This window comes from Oncorhynchus gorbuscha, linkage group LG03 (genome assembly GCF_021184085.1).
Source record: "Oncorhynchus gorbuscha isolate QuinsamMale2020 ecotype Even-year linkage group LG03, OgorEven_v1.0, whole genome shotgun sequence".
NCBI classification, from domain to species: Eukaryota; Metazoa; Chordata; class Actinopteri; order Salmoniformes; family Salmonidae; genus Oncorhynchus; species Oncorhynchus gorbuscha.
In genome coordinates this window covers 24,941,346-24,958,919 of record NC_060175.1, presented here as the reverse complement: position 1 = coordinate 24,958,919, position 17,574 = coordinate 24,941,346, and the positions used below count along the sequence as shown (strand labels likewise).

Sequence of the window (17,574 nt, the reverse complement as noted above, 5' to 3'; positions counted from 1 at the left end):
TGTAAACTTCTGACCCACTGGGAATGTGATGAAAGAAATAAAAGCCGAAATAAATCATTCTCTCTACTATTATTCTGACATTTCACATTCTTAAAGTGGTGATCCTAACTGACCTAAAAGTTGGAATGTTTACTAGGATTAAATGTCAGGAATTGTGAAAAAATGAGTTTAAATGTGTTTGGCTAAGGTGTCTGTAAACTTCCGACCTCAACTGTAAACATGCACAGAGCATGGTGAGAAAACATCCTCCAACACTGGAGATTGTAACACTTTTTTTGGATACTCTACAAACGAACTATCTAGTAACCCTAGCTCTAACCCTATCCTTAACCCTTTACCTAACTCTTATTCTAAACCTTGCTTCTAAAACTCTTATTCTAACCTTGCTTATCAACAGATAATTTGTGGATAGTATGACCATCTGTAGAGCAACTACAGATGGAATATCCGGACTATCCAAGTAGTAAAGTGTGACCGAGATTAATTGTTGATCTCTGCTGTGGAGGGGCAGAGAGAGGGAGTGAGGGTGGGTGGTAGGGGAGGGGATGGGATGGGAGGGGAGGGGAGGGGAGGGGAGGAAGTGGAGGAGAGTGGGAAACACTATGACTTTCAGAGGGAATAATAGCCAGGGAACCAACCCAATAGGAGGCTTGTCCACTAAGAAGGAGAGAGAGAGGGAGAGGAAGAGAGAGGTAAGGGTAAGAGAAGGGTAAGAGAGACAGAGAGCAGAGAGACAGAAAACACTCAACTTGATAAAGAGGGCAGGTACCATTGACAGGTAAGACAATATTTGTTGTTTCTTCTCTCCGGGGGGGATGCTATTAGATGTGACACGCTCGATAACAGCATGTAAACAGAGCAAGACCAGGAGAGAGTGTGTGTGTGTCTTACAGTGTGTGCGGTGTATGTGGGACGAGGACTGTGTGTTTGTGTGTGCATGTCTTGGCAGAGAGGCGGACGTGAACAGAGCCTGACAGTGTGTGTTTCTATAGAGATGCTTGCTGAATGAGAGTGGTACTGTCCTCTCCTCCCAAAGCGAGTTGCTTCTGCTAAAGTTCTCTCACAAAGCAGATTCTAGAACCCTGCTGCTCTGCGACATTCAGACAAATAGCGACACACCTATCCATTTCGTTCAGCTAAACATGCTGCTTTCTTGTTGCAAGTTGATGGAAGGGTAGTACTGGGTGGCAAAAAGACTGAACTGAAAGTGAAGTTAATTTTCACAGTCAGATTTAGGATTACATTGCTTTGCGGTGTTTGGCTATATCACGCTACCCTCTACAGCTCTAAGCTTTAAATCAGATAGGGCTTGACAACTGTCCAGGTGTCTGTCAAGACGTCTGTCTGTCTGCTAGGATTGGTAGGTCACAATTATATACAGATTTTTGTTGATCAATGTCTTTGAAAAGAGAGGAGAAGCTTTCTGAAATTTCCAGAATCATCTCAGGAATGTTCATTCCTTCATAATGGTCTGTGGTCTGGACTGGTTCTGTTGAATTGGACATCTGTGTTTTTACACAGCAATAAAACTGTCAATTGAATTTATTATTGACAAAAAATGTCCCTGCATGGGAAACATTGTTAAAATGGATCATTATTGATTTTTTAAATATATTTTTTTATTTTACCTTTATTTAACTAGGCAAGTCAGTTAAGAACAAATTCTTATTTTAAATGACGGCCTAGGAACAGTGGGTTAACTGCCTGTTCAGGGGCAGAATGACAGATTTGTACCTCGTACCTCGTCACCTTCCAGTTACTAGTCCAACACTCTAACCACTAGGCTACCCTGCCGTTGTATGATAGTTGATCATACAACATTATCTGTTGTCTAACACGTGCTATAAAATATCTATATCATTCTGCCAAAACAAAGTTTCTTATTTGACATTTGGCGATATTTCCTTTAGAATGTGGGTCATCCATGAGTTTAGACAGCCAGGCTATATATCTGCCTGCCATCTCAACCAGGCTTAACAGTGCAGACAGTCCAATGATTTCCTCGCTTGTCTACAGACACTCCTCTGTCTGTCTCAGTATTTTCCAAATGGTGTTTCATAGCCAAGCGTTCTTGGGCTGGAGCTATAGCCTGTAAGGTAAACCAGTAAGGTTGACGTGTTACCAGTCACATTTCTGCCTAGACTTTATAGCTCCCCTTAATAGAGTGGCCAACACTTTTCTCCAGTGGAGCAGAAAAGATATTCCGGGAGATGTAAGCGACAATGGAAAAGTGAATAAAGTTGAAGGATTCTTACCATGGTTCCAGGATGATCTTGGAGCAACTCTTACTCAGATGTGCTGAAGCCTGAGTATTACGGGAATTATCTATCTACATACTTTATATATATATACAGTACCAGTCAAAAGTTTGAACACACTTACTCTTTCAAGGATTTTTCTTAATTTTTACATTCCAGGTTGAGCTGGTTGAGAGAATGCCAAGAGTGTTCAAAGCTGTCATCAAGGCAAAGGGTGGCTACTTTGAAGAATCTGAAATATAAAACATATTTGGATTTGTTTAACACTTTTTTGGTTACTACATGATTCCATATGTGTTATTTTCATAGTTTTGATGTCTTCACTATTATTCTACAATGTAGAAAATTGTTTAAACAAATATATATATATATATTGTGATGACTAAAAACCCTAAGTCACATACACATAGCTGTGACTATAGTACAGATGTGCAGAACTCTGTCATCTCTCTCTTGCGTCTACCAATAGCCCTAACTCTCTGTCCTGACGTCGTAACATCTGATTATAGCTGTTGGAGTTCTGGACTACTGAGAGAGGAAAAGTGAAATCACACTCTGGGCTGAGTGGCATTGCCAGGAACACGATTAGTTTAGGAGGAAGGGAAGTTCAGAACTGTTTATCCTGGCCTGGACAGACTCTGGCTAGGAGAATAGTTTTGCAATGACTCTCAGCTATTTATCAGACTCAACAGAAGGCTTTCTCACAACAAACAAAGGACAGAAAAACACAGTCAATCCCACACTGTTGTAAGATGCTGATCCATAACACCTTGTATTTTTGTGAGTAGTCACTTGTTGTATCTTGTGGACTCTGTCAATTACTAACTAATGACCAACAACTGGTTTGATGTGGTCTCATGCATGCTAGGTTGTAAGATTGCCAGAGTGAGAGAGACCAAGGGAAAAGAGAGGAAGACAGAGAGAGAGATGGAGAGAGAGACTTAGGGTCCCCTGTTGGGCTGGGCGTCTCAGACCTCTAGCCCCTCTGACCCCCTCGTTTGGATCCACTCACATTGGACCAAGAGCTGTATTCAACCTGCATCTCAGAAGTTCAGCTTTACAGCGTGAATGAAAGGCAATGTTCCCGCTTTAAGCTCCCTATTAAAACTCACCCTTCACCTCTCTCTCTCTCTCTCTCTCTCTCTGTGTGTCTCCCCCACCTCTCTCTCTCTCTCTCTCTCTGTGTCTCCCCCACCCACCCACCCACCCACCCACCCACCCACCCACCCTCTCTCTCCTCCCTCTCTCTCTCTCTCTCTCTCTCTCTCTCTCTCTCTCTCTCTCTCTCTCTCTGTGTTTCCCCCACCCCCTCTCTCTCTCTCTCTCTCTGTGTCTCCCCCTCCCCCTCTCTCTCTCTTCTCTCTTTCTCTCTCTCTCTCTCTCTCCTCTCTCTCTCTCTCTCTCTCTCTCTCTCTCTCTCTCTCTCTCTCTCTCTCTCTCTCTCTCTCTCTCTCTCTCTCTCTCTCTCTCTCTCTCTCTCTCTCTCTCTCTCTCTCTCTCTCTGTCTCCCCCCTCTATCTCTCTCTCTCTCTCTCTCTCTCTTATTTTTAACAGCTGTAAAGGAAAAGCTAGTGCTTCACCCAGTCATTAATGAGAACCATGTCTGTGTGCTTCGCCTGCACAGGTCACTGCTCTCAACTCAGCCTTTATATAAGCAGATTACCAAACCCCTGCAGAAGGCTAGAGGAAAACATTTACTGTAGTGACTGCTAGCAAGTAATCCACTTTAAACTGTGGTTTAATAACGCAATCATAACTCCCATTTAAACTGCATCATAAACTATTTAGAAACAAAGTCATGCCAAATAAAGGGGCATATATATTCTTTACCAAATGACACATTTCCCATAAACCTTTTGCCACAATCTCTTTTTCATCACCTCCCACTCTTGGTCTCGGTTTCTCTCTGTCTCTGTCTCTGGGTCTCTGTCTCTCTGTCTCTGGGTCTCTGTTTCTCTGTTTCTCTGTCTCTGTCTCTGGGTCTATGTCTGTCTTTCTGTCTCTATCTCTCTGTCGCTCTGTCTTTGTCTTTGTCTCTGTCTCTCTTTCTCTCTGTCTCTATCTCTCGGTCACTCTGTCTCTGTCTCTCTATCTCTGTTACTCTGTCTCTATCTCTCTGTCTCTCTGTCTCTATCTCTCGATCACTCTGTCTGTCTCTGGGTCTCTGTCTCTCTGTCTCTGGGTCTCTGTCTGTCTTTCTGTCTCTATCTCTCTGTTGCTCTGTCTCTCTGTCTCTCTGTCTCGATCTCTCTATCACTCTGTCTCTGTCACTCTGTCTCTGTCTCTCTGTCTCTGTCTCTCTGTCTCTGTCTCTGTCTCTCTGTCTCTGGGTCTCTGTCTGTCTTTCTGTCTCTATCTCTCTGTCGCTCTGTCTTTGTCTTTGTCTCTGTCTCTCTGTCTCTGTCACTCTGTCTCTATCTCTCTGTCGCTCTGTCTCTGTCTGTCTCTCTGTCAATTCAATTAATTTCAAAGTGGCTTTATTGCCATGGGAAACATGTGTTTACATTGCCAAAACAACAATGACAAAAACCAACAAAGGGAATTAAACAACACAAAGACAGAAACAATCAGACATTAACAGTAAACATTACTACACAAGCAAAAAGTTTCAAGAGAGCACCATGGGAGGGGGGTTACACATTTTGCGGCTGGGATTGATTTGTGTTCGAATTCTTTGTGGGTTTGTGTAATTTGAGGGAAATATGTGTCTCATATGGTCGTACATTTGACAGGGGAGTAGAAAGTTCAGCTTGGTTTTCAACTAAGTTTATGGACAGTGGTCACATATCTTGTCTTCTCTTGAGAGCCTGGTCTTCCTATGGCAGCCACTCTCAACAGCAAGGCTATGCTCACTGAGTCTGTACATAGTCAAGGCTTTCCTTCGTGTTGGGTCAGTCCCAGTGGTCAGGTATTCTGCCACTGTGTACTCTCTGTTAAGGGCAAGGTAGCATTCCAATTTGGTCAGGTTTTTGGTTGATTCTTTCCAATCTGTCAAGTACTTCTCTGTTAGTTTTTTTCATACTTTGGTTGGGGCTAATTTTATGTCTGTTAACAGAGCCACATAACCAGCTGGCTGAGGGGACTCTTCTCTAGGTTCATCTCTCTGTAGGTTAAGGCTTTGTAATGGAAGGTTTGGGCATCGCTTTCCATCAGGTGGTTGTGGAATTTAACAGTTATTTTCTGGATTTGGATAATTAACGGGTGTAGTCCTAATTCTGATCTGCATACGTTATTTGGGTTATGCATTGACAATATTTTTGCCGAATTCTGCATGCGGAGTCTCAATTGGGTGTTTTTCCCATTTTGTGAATTCTTGGTTGGTGAGTGGACCCCAGGGCTCACCACCATAGAAGGCAATTCCTCCACCACTTCTCTCTCCGTCCTAAGGCCACCAAGTGGGTTCTATAACTGAGTGGAGTATTTTAAGCCATATCCTAATTGGGATGTCAAATTGTATGTTTCTTTTGATGGCATAGAAGGCCCTTCTTGCCTTGTCTCTGTCTATCTGTGTCTGTCTCTGTCTCTCTCTCTCTCACTCTCTCTCTCTCCAACTCTCTGTCTCTCTCTCAATTCAATTCAATCTCTCTATCTCTTTTTCCTCCACCCCTTCTCTCTCCATCCAGGACAATGAAGGCAGCTGTGGGACTCTACTCTGCCCTGGTGCTCTGTCTCCTGATGGGGGCAGTGTTCTCCCAGAGACCGAGACCTAAAAAACCTCCTAAGCCTCCTAAGGCCACCAAGCGGCCCTCTTTCAAGCCTAGCCTGCCCCCTGATGAGCTGGAACCCCAGGAGCCCACAGACTTCCCCCCTCCCATCCTTGGCCCCCCCTCCATGTTCCTTGACTGCCCCCGCGAGTGTTTCTGTCCCCCCTCCTTCCCCAACGCCCTCTATTGTGAGAACCGGAACCTCCGAACGGTCCCTGTGATCCCGTCGAGAGTCCACTACCTTTACCTGCAGAACAACTACATCTCTGTGGTAACAGCGGAACCCTTCAACAACGCCACAGAGCTGCGATGGGTTAACATGGCCAACAATCGCATAAGAAAAGTAGACAAGCAGGTGGGAGCTTTTTTCTATTTATTTATTTCATTTATTTATGCATTCACTGATTTTCATAATTCCATCTTTCTTTCTTTTTTCTCGCTATTTGCCTCTGTCTCTCTTTCTCCCTCTCTCCCTCTCGCTCTCTCTCTCTCTCTGTCTCCCTTCCTCTCTCTCTCTCTCTCTCTCTCTCTCTCTCTCTCTCTCTCCCTTCCTCTCTCTCTCTCTCTCTCTCTCTCTCTCTCTCTCTCTCTCTCTCTCTCTCTCTCTCTCTCTCTCTCTCTCTCTCTCTCTCTCTCTCTCTCTCTCTCTCTCTCTCTCTCTCTCTCTCTCTCTCTCTCTCTCTCTCTCTCTCTCTCTCTCTCTCTCTCTCTCTCTCTCTCTCTCTCTCTCTCTCTCTCTCGCTCTCTCTGTCTCCCTTCCTCTCTCTCTCTCGCTCTCTCTGTCTCCCTTCCTCTCTCTCTCTCTCTCTCTCTCTCTCTCTCTCTCTCTCTCTCTGTCTCCCTTCCTCTCTCTCTCGCTGTCCCTCTCTCTCTCCGTCTCTCTCTCTCTCTGTCTGCCTCTCAATTCAATTCAGTTCAATTCAAGGGGTTTATTGGCATGGGAAACATGTGTTAACATTGCCAAAGCAAGTGAGGTAGATAATATATAAAGTGAATATATAAAGTGAAATAAACAATAAAAATTAACAGTAAACATTACACATACAGAAGTTTCAAAACAATAAAGACATTACAAATGTCATATGATATATATACAGTGTTTTAACAATGTACAAATGGTTAAAGGACACAAGATAAAATAAATAAGCATAAATGTGGGTTGTATTTACAATGGTGTTTGTCCTTTTCTCATGGCAACAGGTCACAAATCTTGCTGCTGTGATGGCACACTGTGGAATTTCACCCAGTAGATATGGGAGTTTATCAAAATTGGATTTGTTTTCGAATTCTTTGTGGATCTGTGTAATCTGAGGGAAATATGTCTCTCTGATATGGTCATACATTGGGCAAGAGGTTAGGAAGTGCAGCTCAGTTTCCACCTCATTTTGTGGGTAGTGAGCACATAGCCTGTCTTCTCTTGAGTGCCATGTCTGCCTACGGCGGCCTTTCTCAATAGCAAGGCTATGCTCACTGAGTCTGTACATAGTCAAAGCTTTCCTTAATTTTGGTTCAGTCACAGTGGTCAGGTATTCTGGTTAAATAAAGGTGAAATAAAATAAAAAATTCTGCCGCTGTGTACTCTCTGTGTAGGGCAAAATAGCATTCTCGTTTGCTCTGTTTTTTTGTTAATTCTTTCCAATGTGTCAAGTAATTATCTTTTTGTTTTCTCATGATTTGGTTGGGTCTAATTGTGCTTCTGTCCTGGGGCTCTGTAGGGTGTGTTTGTGTTTGTGAACAGAGCCCCAGGACCAGCTTGCTTAGGGGACTCTTCTCCAGGTTCATCTCTCTGTAGGTGATGGCTTTGTTATGGAAGGTTTGGAATCGCTTCCTTTGAGGTGGTTATAGAATTTAACGGCTCTTTTCTGGATTTGGATAATTAGTGGGTATCGGCCTAATTCTGCTCTGCATGCATCATTTGGTGTTCTACGTTATACACAGAGGATATTTTTGCAGAATTGTGCATGCAGAGTCTCAATTTGGTGTTTGTCCCATTTTGTGAAGTCTTGGTTGGTGAGCGTACCCCAGACCTCACAACCATAATGGGCAATGGGCTCTATGACTGATTCAAGTATTTTTAGCCAAATCCTAATTGGTATGTTGAAATGTATGTTCCTTTTGATGGCATAGAATGCCCTTCTTGCCTCTCTCTCTGTCTCTCTGTGTCCCAGGTGTTTGAGAAGGTACCTGGTCTGTTGTTTCTCTACATGGAGAGGAACCAGCTGAAGGAGGTTCCTGATGACCTGCCAGCTGGGTTGGAGCAGCTCATTCTCAGCCACAACCAGATCTCCAAGATCCCCTCTGGAGCCTTCGGCAAGATGGAGCACCTTGCTCTGCTCGACCTGCACCACAACAAGGTACACACACACATACAAATGCACAAACATACACACGCATTTATGCATGCACACACACACATACAAACACATGCACACAGGCATGTATGCACACGGACTCGCACAAACACATGCTTGCATGCGCACACAAATGCACTCACTCTCACGCTCACTCAATGTTAATTCTCCCTGTGTATTCTCTGTTGTGTTTAGTTGAGTGACAGTGATGTGGGGAAGAACACTTTTAAAGACATGAAGAACCTGGTCCAGCTGAACTTGGCCCACAACATCCTGAAGAAGATGCCAGCTAACATCCCCAACGGCATCACACAACTATTCCTGGACAGGAACAACATCGAGGACATCCCTAAGTAATGACACATGCATGCACACACAATGCAGGTACGCACACGTACACACACACACATTATCTATTGGCCGAAACATTGGTGTGAGATCCAGTAAAGCACACAAGAATGACAGTGTTCTGAACTCTCTATCCTCTAAGCACTTGGAAAATACTGCATCATCCCACTATTTACAGTAACCCACTTGTCTTCCCAATGTAGGGACTACTTCCAAGGCTTCTCCAACCTGGCGTTTGTGAGACTCAACTTCAACCAGCTAAGTGATAAGGGAGTACCTAAGGCTGTGTTCAACGTTTCCACCCTGCTAGACCTTCACCTGGCCCACAACCAGCTCACCTCCGTCCCCCTATTCAACCCCCAGCTGGAGCAACTGCACCTCAACCACAACAGCATTGAGAGTGAGTAGCCTAACATAAGGCCATAATAGGTCTGTAGCACAATCACATCACAACTATAACAGCATTGAGAATGAGTAACATGCAATGGAGATGCAAACATTAGTAACATAACCACGACAGCATTAATTAACCTATGTGTGTGTGCGTGTGTGTGTGTGTGTGTGTGTGTGTGTGTGTGTGTGTGTGTGTGTGTGTGTGTGTGTGTGTGTGTGTGTGTGTGTGTGTGTGTGTGTGTGTGTGTGTGTGTGTGTGTGTGTGTGTGTGTGTGTGTGTGTGTGTGTGTGTGTGTGTGTGTGTGTGTGTGTGTGTGTGTGTGTGTGTGTGTGTGTGTGTGTCCGTGCGTGTTCATATGTCAGGTATTAACGGGACCCAGCTTTGTCCATTCAGTCTGTCCTCTGAGAGTCTGACTGATGAGGCTCTGATGCCCAGACTCAGGTAATATAAATATTCATAACACAATAGGTACGATTAAATGGATTGATTTATTGATTTGTGTCTTTGATTGATTGAGATTTTTTGGGATTGATTGAAATGTTTGTTTGATTGATTGATAGTTTGTTTGATTGATTGATCGTTTGATTGATTGTTTGATTGATTGATTGATAGTTTTTTGATAGTTTGTTTGATTGATTGATAGTTTGTTTGATTGATTGATCGTTTGATTGATTGTTTGATTGATTGATAGTTTTTTGATAGTTTGTTTGATTGATTGATAGTTTGTTTGATTGATTGATTGATAGATTGATTGATAGATTGTTTGATTGATAGTTTGTTTGATTGATTGATAGATTGTTTGATTGATTGATTGATAGATTGATTGATAGATTGTTTGATTGATTGATTGATTGATAGTTTGTTTGCTTGATTGATAGTTTGTTTGATTGATTGATAGTTTGTTTGGTTGATTGATAGTTTGTTTGATTGATTGATTGATAGTTTGATTGATAGTTTGTATGATTGATTGATTGATACCCAACAGGTACCTGCGTCTGGATGGGAACCACCTGAGCCCTCCTGTCCCTCTGGATGTCATCATGTGTTTCAGACACCTCAAGTCTATTGTCATCTAGAGTCAGGCCTGGACATCACAACATCACACACACACACAAAACCACACAACACACACACAACCACACACATTAGTATTTTAGATGGGTGAAATGGTGCCAGATAACCTGAGTAAAATGATAACTGTACGGCTTTGACAACTTCAGGAATATTTCACAGCTGAAAGATTTTAAAACATTAAAACAAATATTTATAAAACTAGGTTTTGGTGCATGGATGTATCTGCAGTTCCAATAAGATAGGAGTTGTTTTGTCTGTAAGTTGTGTTTCTAATATTAAGGTAAATAAGTACCATAGAATTATGGAACAAGTGGCAGATGGAAAATAAAGGTACATTGACTGACATGCTACAAATATTGTGTAGTTGTAATTAGGGTATGATTAGTCTTTGCACATAATGAATGTACTGTAACACTACATCTGGGGTAGGAAAGAAGCATGGTAATGGTTTACAAGGGGCCAATACACAAGTATGGCATTTGGTGAATGAAAAACAGGTTAAAAACGTGACTACCATGTAGTTTAAAATGTCCTTGGTGTATCTGTGTTTTTGAGGTACTTTCGATAAAAGTAATTGTATCCCTTTGTTTTGTATGAAGCAGTTCTGTACAAATAAAATAAATAAAATGTGCTCGTGGGCTAATCATGAATCCTTTCCTAGCCACATCATTCCTATCCTTCTGAGAGTGTTCACTGTCCCCCTCTGAAAGCACAGTCTCCACTACCTCCTCATGAACATGAACCTATTATCACTGTCATCCTTGTTCCTGGCAACCCATTCTTGCTATATCGTCTGGAAAACCCAGAATATGACTGCTGCTGTTATAGGGAGGCAGGGAGAGAGCCAGCGAGAGAGCCAGCGAGAGAGCCAGCGAGAGAGCCAGGGAAAGAGCCAGGGAGAGAGCCAGCGAGAAAGCCAGGGAGAGAGCCAGCGAGAGAAGCCAGGGAGAGAGCCAGCGAGAGAGCCAGCGAGAGAGCCAGGGAGGGAGCCAGCGAGAGAGCCAGGGAGAGAGCCAGCGAGAGAGCCAGGGAGAGAGCAAGGGAGAGAGACAGCGAGAGAGCCAGTGAGAGAGCCAGGGAGAGAGCCAGGGAGAGAGCCAGGGAGAAAGCCAGGGAGAGAGCCAGCGAGAGAAGCCAGGGAGAGAGCCAGCGAGAGAGCCAGCGAGAGAGCCAGGGAGGGAGCCAGCGAGAGAGCCAGGGAGAGAGCCAGCGAGAGAGCCGCGAGAGAGCCACGGAGAGAGCCAGCGAGAGAGCCAGGGAGCGAGCCAGCGAGAGCCAGTGAGAGAGCCAGCGAGAGAGACAGGGAGAGAGCCAGCGAGAGAGCCAGGGAGAGAGCCAGGGAGAGAGCCAGGGAGAGAGCCAGCGAGAGATCCAGGGAGAGAGCCAGCGAGAGAGCCAGGGAGAGAGACAGCGAGAGAGCCAGGGAGAGAGCCAGGGAGATAGCCAGGGAGAGAGCCAGGGAGAGAGCCAGCGAGAGAGCCAGGGAGCGAGCCAGCGAGAGATCCAGCGAGAGCCAGTGAGAGAGCCAGCGAGAGAGCCAGGGAGAGAGCCAGGGAGAGAGCCAGCGAGAGAGCCAGGGAGAGAGCCAGGGAGAGAGCCAGGGAGAGAGCCAGCAAGAGAGCCAGGGAGAGAGCCAGGGAGAGAGCCAGCGAGAGAGCCAGCGAGAGAGCCAGGGAGAGTGCCGGGGAGAGAGCCAGGGAGAGAGGCAGGGAGAGAGCCAGGGAGAGAGCCGGGGAGAGAGCCAGGGAGAGAGGCAGGGAGAGAGCATGATGTGCTGCATGTTAGAGACAGAGAATTTGCCATGTGAATCGAATTATCTCCTTATCCGCCTGTCTGTCTGTCGAACCATACTGTATGTACAGAATATATAAACAGACACACACATGTATGTGCCTACACGCACACACACAGGAGAATGAGTCAGTTTGTTGTCTTTTAGAAAAATATGTTTTGGAAGGGTTTTCTGGGTGAGGAACGACCAATTGGTGAATGTCCATGTGGGTGGTGCTTTTTGCTACTCATCCATGGGCTTATCAACACTAAAGATAACAATTATATCATTAATATAACATTAATTTCTGAGAAACAATGACAACACTAGGTACTCTGTCTTGGAATTTGAAAGGCCTAAATTGTCCTATCAAATGTTACAACTGTATTGATATACTATAGCAACGTTCCAAGAAACACACCTGCTCCATAAGGACCTTGGCATCCCGTAATTCGAGCTGTCAAGTTATACATTTTAAATTTGTTCACAGTCTATTTAACAAGGAGGAAACATTTTACAATGAAATTGGACCCATCTCCAGGCTGTTCAGTGTCCCCTAAATGATGTGGTAGTGCCCTGCAGTTAAATGCTTCTGGGACAAAGTAAACCTTTTATTTTTTAGAAGTGCATGAACGTAAATATATTCAAACGCATTCTTAAATGTAAGAAGTTTGGAAGCACCAAGGCTGTTCCTACAGCTGGCTGCCCGGCCAAACTGATCAATCGGGAAGAAGGGCCTTGGTCAGGGTGGTGAGCAAGAACCTGATGGTCACTCTAACAGAGCTCCAGATATTCTCTGTGGAGATGGGAGAACCATCAAGAAGGACAATCATCTCTGCAGCACTCCACAAACCAGGCCTTTATGGTAGAGGAGCCAGACAGAAGCCACTCCTCAGTAAAAGGCACATGACAGCCCGCTTGGAGTTTGACAAAAGTCACCTAAAGGACTCTCAAACCATGAGAAACAAGATTCTCTGGTCAGATTAAAACAAGATTGAACTCTTTGGCCTGAATGCCAAGTGTCACGTCTGGAGGAAACCTGGCACCATACTTATGGTGAAGCATGGTGGTGGCAGCATCATGCTTCTGAATGTTTTTCAGTGGCAGGGACTGGGAGACTAGTCAGGATCGAGGGAAAGGTGAACGGAGCAAAGTACTGAGAGATCCTTGATGAAAACCTGCTCCAGAGCACTCAGGACCTCAGACTGGGGCGAAGGTTCACCTTCCAACAGGACAACGACCCTAAGCACACAGCCAAGACAACGCAGGAGTGGCTTCGGGACAAGTCTCTGAATGTCCTACAGTGGCCAAGCCAGATCCCGGACTTGAACCCAATTTAACATCTCTAGAGGGACCTGAAAATAGCTGTGCAGCGACGCTCCCCATCCAACCTGACAGAGCTTGGGAGAATCAGCAGAGAAGAATGGGAGAAACTCCCCAAATACAGGTGTGCAAAGATTTAGCGTCATACTCAAGAAGACTCGAGGCTGTAATCTCTGCCAAAGGTTCTTCAATAATGTGCCGAGTAAAGAGTCTTAATACTTACTGTATGTAAATGTGATATTTCCATTGTTTTTTGTTTATAAATTAGCAAAAATGTCTAAAAAACGTTCTCATTATGGGGTATTGTGTGTAGGTAGATTTTTTTGTATTTAATAGATTTTAGAATAAGTCTGTAACTAAACAAAATGTGTAAAAAGTCAAGAGGTCTGAATACTTTCCGAAGGCACTGTAATTGTTAAGGACTGGGGACTTTTTCAGGCTAAAAGAAAAGGAATGGAGCTAAGCACAGGCAAAATGGATGGAGACATGGGATTGTGGGAATGAGATGGGAGTTGGGGCTGGAGTCTCACTTCTTTTTATTTTTTTTCCCCATTACATACTACATCTATTATTATTTTTTATCATAATGATCAATACTTTGTATGTATGTAAAAAAAAAAATCTATGTTTTTTATTTTTGAGTGGAAGCTCACAGGTGAATATGAACTATTACCCCCCTACCTCCTAAAATTACAACAAAAACTAAAATGATTGGTCCCAAAAAGAGAAGAACACATGTACACAGTCATGAGAAGTTCAGTCTACATCTGAAAAACAAAGGAAGGAAGAATGAGTCCTTGCTGAGGATGCACATGTGTCTCATATGTAGAAATATTTCACATTCATATCGCACCGTTCATTGTGCTGAAAAGGGTGTAGTTTCACAGGTCAAAATGACTGCAGAAAATGATCACTTCTCCACAAGCCGTCTTGGCCATCCCTGCTTACCTGGATCCTTGTGATGAGTCATCTAAAAGGTGAAACTACAGCACAAGGAAAGGAGAAACAGATCATTTCCAAATATAAACCTCCACCCACACCTACTCAGATAAACATAAACTCACACCTATCCACGTACTGGGTGAATGAGATGACGTCCCTCAAGACTAAGGTCTAACCTCTCTCCTCATGACACGCCGGCGAAAATAAACGGATCATCCTTTGTTACTCGACAGTTGACGTAGATGCTTTCTTTCTTCTCTCTTGTTGTGCCATAGCTATGTTCTTTTGCCAAGTTCTATATACTTCTATAATATGCCAAAACATACCAGCTAATCCAGCATGAGTCCTGGAAATAACACGTTTTACAACAGTAACTGTAAGCGTCTCGTTCACTCCAGGAATCCTGTAAAGCTTGGCCTTAGGGCTTAAATACCATCAGCCCAACAGCCCAACCTTATTTGTGTCTTGAACTATGAGATCAGAGTCTGCTGCCAGGAAGTGGTTTAGTGAGGAAGACTCTTTTAGGGACACATTACGGTAAACCTATTCCTGGACTAAACAGCACTTTCAATAGAGTAAATGAATGAAAGCGTCGTAAACCTTCATGTTCATGTCACAGTGACACTGTCAAATAAAGTAGAATCAAAGTGCATTAGAGTCCAGGAGTAGTCTTAATTCATCTGGGTTCTGCAACACTGGCCTAGAGAGTTCTAATCATAAATGTTCAATCTCACCCAGCTGCAATGGGCTACAATACCCTGAGGGGCCTAACAGCTTATATTCAAGGGAACTGAAACTCACTTCCATAAACACAGTCATGCTGACCTCTTATGGTTATAACATGTATTACATCAATGAAAAAGGAAGGAAAAACAGCACACTCTCAAAGTGAGGTGCTGACTAATTGAAGACGAACTAGGTAATTAAAAAATAAAGTTTCACATTCATTTTGGTAACACTTTACTTGACACCCAGCATCATAACACGTTAGGACACAGTCATAACCATGTCATACGATGTCGTAACAGCTGATATGACTTGTCATAAACTGTCATGATATGGTCTTAACATTGTCATGACACATATATTTACACCTGTTGTGACATATATTGCACGACTTTATGGCTGGTTATGACACCCACATAAGAGTGACAAAACATGCCCTTGTGTCAGTCTACAGTCAAAATGAGGATGTCTTGTCCTGCTCCTGAAATCTGCTCCTGCATTCATCATTCTGCAACAGAGCATTGAGGTAGGTGCATGTCTGACGTGCACAATTACAATTGAATATGGTCTATTTCAGGAAATGTTATATAACATAAACATACTGCTGATAAGTAGTTTATGGTGTCATGGAATGTTTTGCCTTGTGTGGTACGTGTTGTGGGTTTTGACAAGCTTGTGTACACTACCTTTCAAAAGTTTGGGGTCACTTAGAAATGTCCCTGTTTTTGAAAGAAAATCATATTTTTTTGTCCATTAAAATAACATCAAATTGATCAGAAATACAGTGTAAACATTATTAACGTTAGAAATGACTATTGTAGCTGGAAACCGAAGATTTTTTATGGAATATCTACATAGGCATACAGAGGCCCATTATCAGCAAATCAAATCAAATCAAATGTATTTATATAGCCCTTCGTACATCAGCTGATATCTCAAAGTGCTGTACAGAAACCCAGCCTAAAACCCCAAACAGCAAGCAATGCAGGTGTAGTAGCACGGTGGCCAGGAAAAACTCCCTAGAAAGGCCAAAACCTAGGAAGAAACCTAGAGAGGAACCAGGCTATGTGGGGTGGCCAGTCCTCTTCTGGCTGTGTCGGGTGGAGATTATAACAGAACATGGCCAAGATGTTCAAATGTTCATAAATTACCAGCATGGTCGAATAATAATAAGGCAGAACAGTTGAAACTGGAGCAGCAGCACAGTCAGGTGGACTGGGGACAGCAAGGAGTCATCATGTCAGGTAGTCCTGGGGCACGGTCCTAGGGCTCAGGTCCTCCGAGAGAGAGAAAGAAAGAGAGAATTAGAGAGAGCATATGTGGGGTGGCCAGTCCTCTTCTGGCTGTGCCGGGTGGAGATTATAACAGAACATGGCCAAGATGTTCAAATGTTCATAAATGACCAGCATGGTCGAATAATAGTAAGACAGAACAGTTGAAACTGGAGCAGCAGCATGGCCAGGTGGACTGGGGACAGCAAGGAGTCATCATGTCAACCATCACTCCTGTGCTCCAATGGCACATTGTGTTAGCTAATCCAAGTTGATCATTTTAAAAGGCTAATTGATCATTAGAAAACCCTTTTGCAATTATGTTATCACAGCTGAAATATGTTGTCCTGATTAAAGAAGCAAAAGAACTGGCCTTCTTTAGACTCGTTGAGGATCTGGAGCATCAACATTTTTGGGTTTGATTATAGGCTCCAAATTGCCAGAAACAAAGTACTTTCTTCTGAAAATTGTCAGTCTATTCTTGTTCTGAGAAATGAAGGCTATTCCATGTGAGAAATTACCAAGAAACTGACGATCTCGTACAACGCTGTGTACTACACCCTTCACAGAACAGTGCAAACTGACTCTAACCAGAATAGAAAGAGTGGGAGGCCTCGATGCACAACTGAGCAAGAGGACAAGTACATTACAGTGTCTAGTTTGAGAAACAGGCGCCTCACAAGTCCTCAACTGGCAGCTTCATTAAATAGTACCCGCAAAACACCAGTCAACAGTGAAGAGGCGATTCCGGGATGCTGGCCTTCTAGGCAGAGTTTCAAAGAAAAAGCCATTGGAAGACAGGAGTGATGGTTGCTGATAATGGGCCTCTGTACGCCTATGTAGATATTCCATTTAAAAAATCAGCCGTTTCCAGCTACAATAGTCATTTACAACATTAACAATGTCTACACTGTATTAATTATCAATTTGGTGTTATTTTAATGGGCAAAAATATGCTTTTCTTTCAAAACAAGGACATTTCTAAGTGACCCCAAACTTTGGAATGGTAGTGTAGGTGTCATAACCAGCCATAAAATAACTCAATATATGTCACAACAGGTCTGAATATATGTGTCGTGACAGTGTTATGACCATATTATGACAGTTTTGACAAGTTATGTCAGCTGGTATGACTGTTATGACACTGGGTGTCAAGTATAGTGTCACCCTAAGTTTTCCTTGAATGTAGATTTATGAGGGGATGATAGCTAATGAGCCAAAGCGGCAAAGAGAGATGAGTCCACAACTTTATTTCTTCTTTGCTCATGTATTACACAACGTTCTGCCCTACATTTCCTAGAGGAGTGCTGAGTCACTTCTTAGAGAGGTTAGAGAGGAAGTACTTTTTTCTTTTAATGCAGTATATTCTGGTTCCACTGTGTGCTTTGATTTCCTGGACCTGCAGCCTGCTT

The 17,574-nt window shown here is 43.4% G+C and overlaps 1 protein-coding gene across 1 annotated transcript; it reads left to right on the top strand.

Annotated features, from left to right (window-relative positions):
- The first annotated feature begins 620 nt into the window (after window positions 1-620).
- Window positions 621-10,779, top strand: LOC124029171 (proline/arginine-rich end leucine-rich repeat protein). The gene is made up of 7 exons (XM_046340982.1): window positions 621-778; window positions 5,882-6,317; window positions 8,131-8,316; window positions 8,509-8,666; window positions 8,865-9,061; window positions 9,418-9,496; window positions 10,041-10,779. Exons 2-7 carry the CDS (start codon window positions 5,886-5,888, stop codon window positions 10,129-10,131), a joined length of 1,143 nt encoding a protein of 380 aa, XP_046196938.1. The 5' UTR covers window positions 621-778; window positions 5,882-5,885; the 3' UTR covers window positions 10,132-10,779.
- Window positions 10,780-17,574: the final 6,795 nt, after the last annotated feature.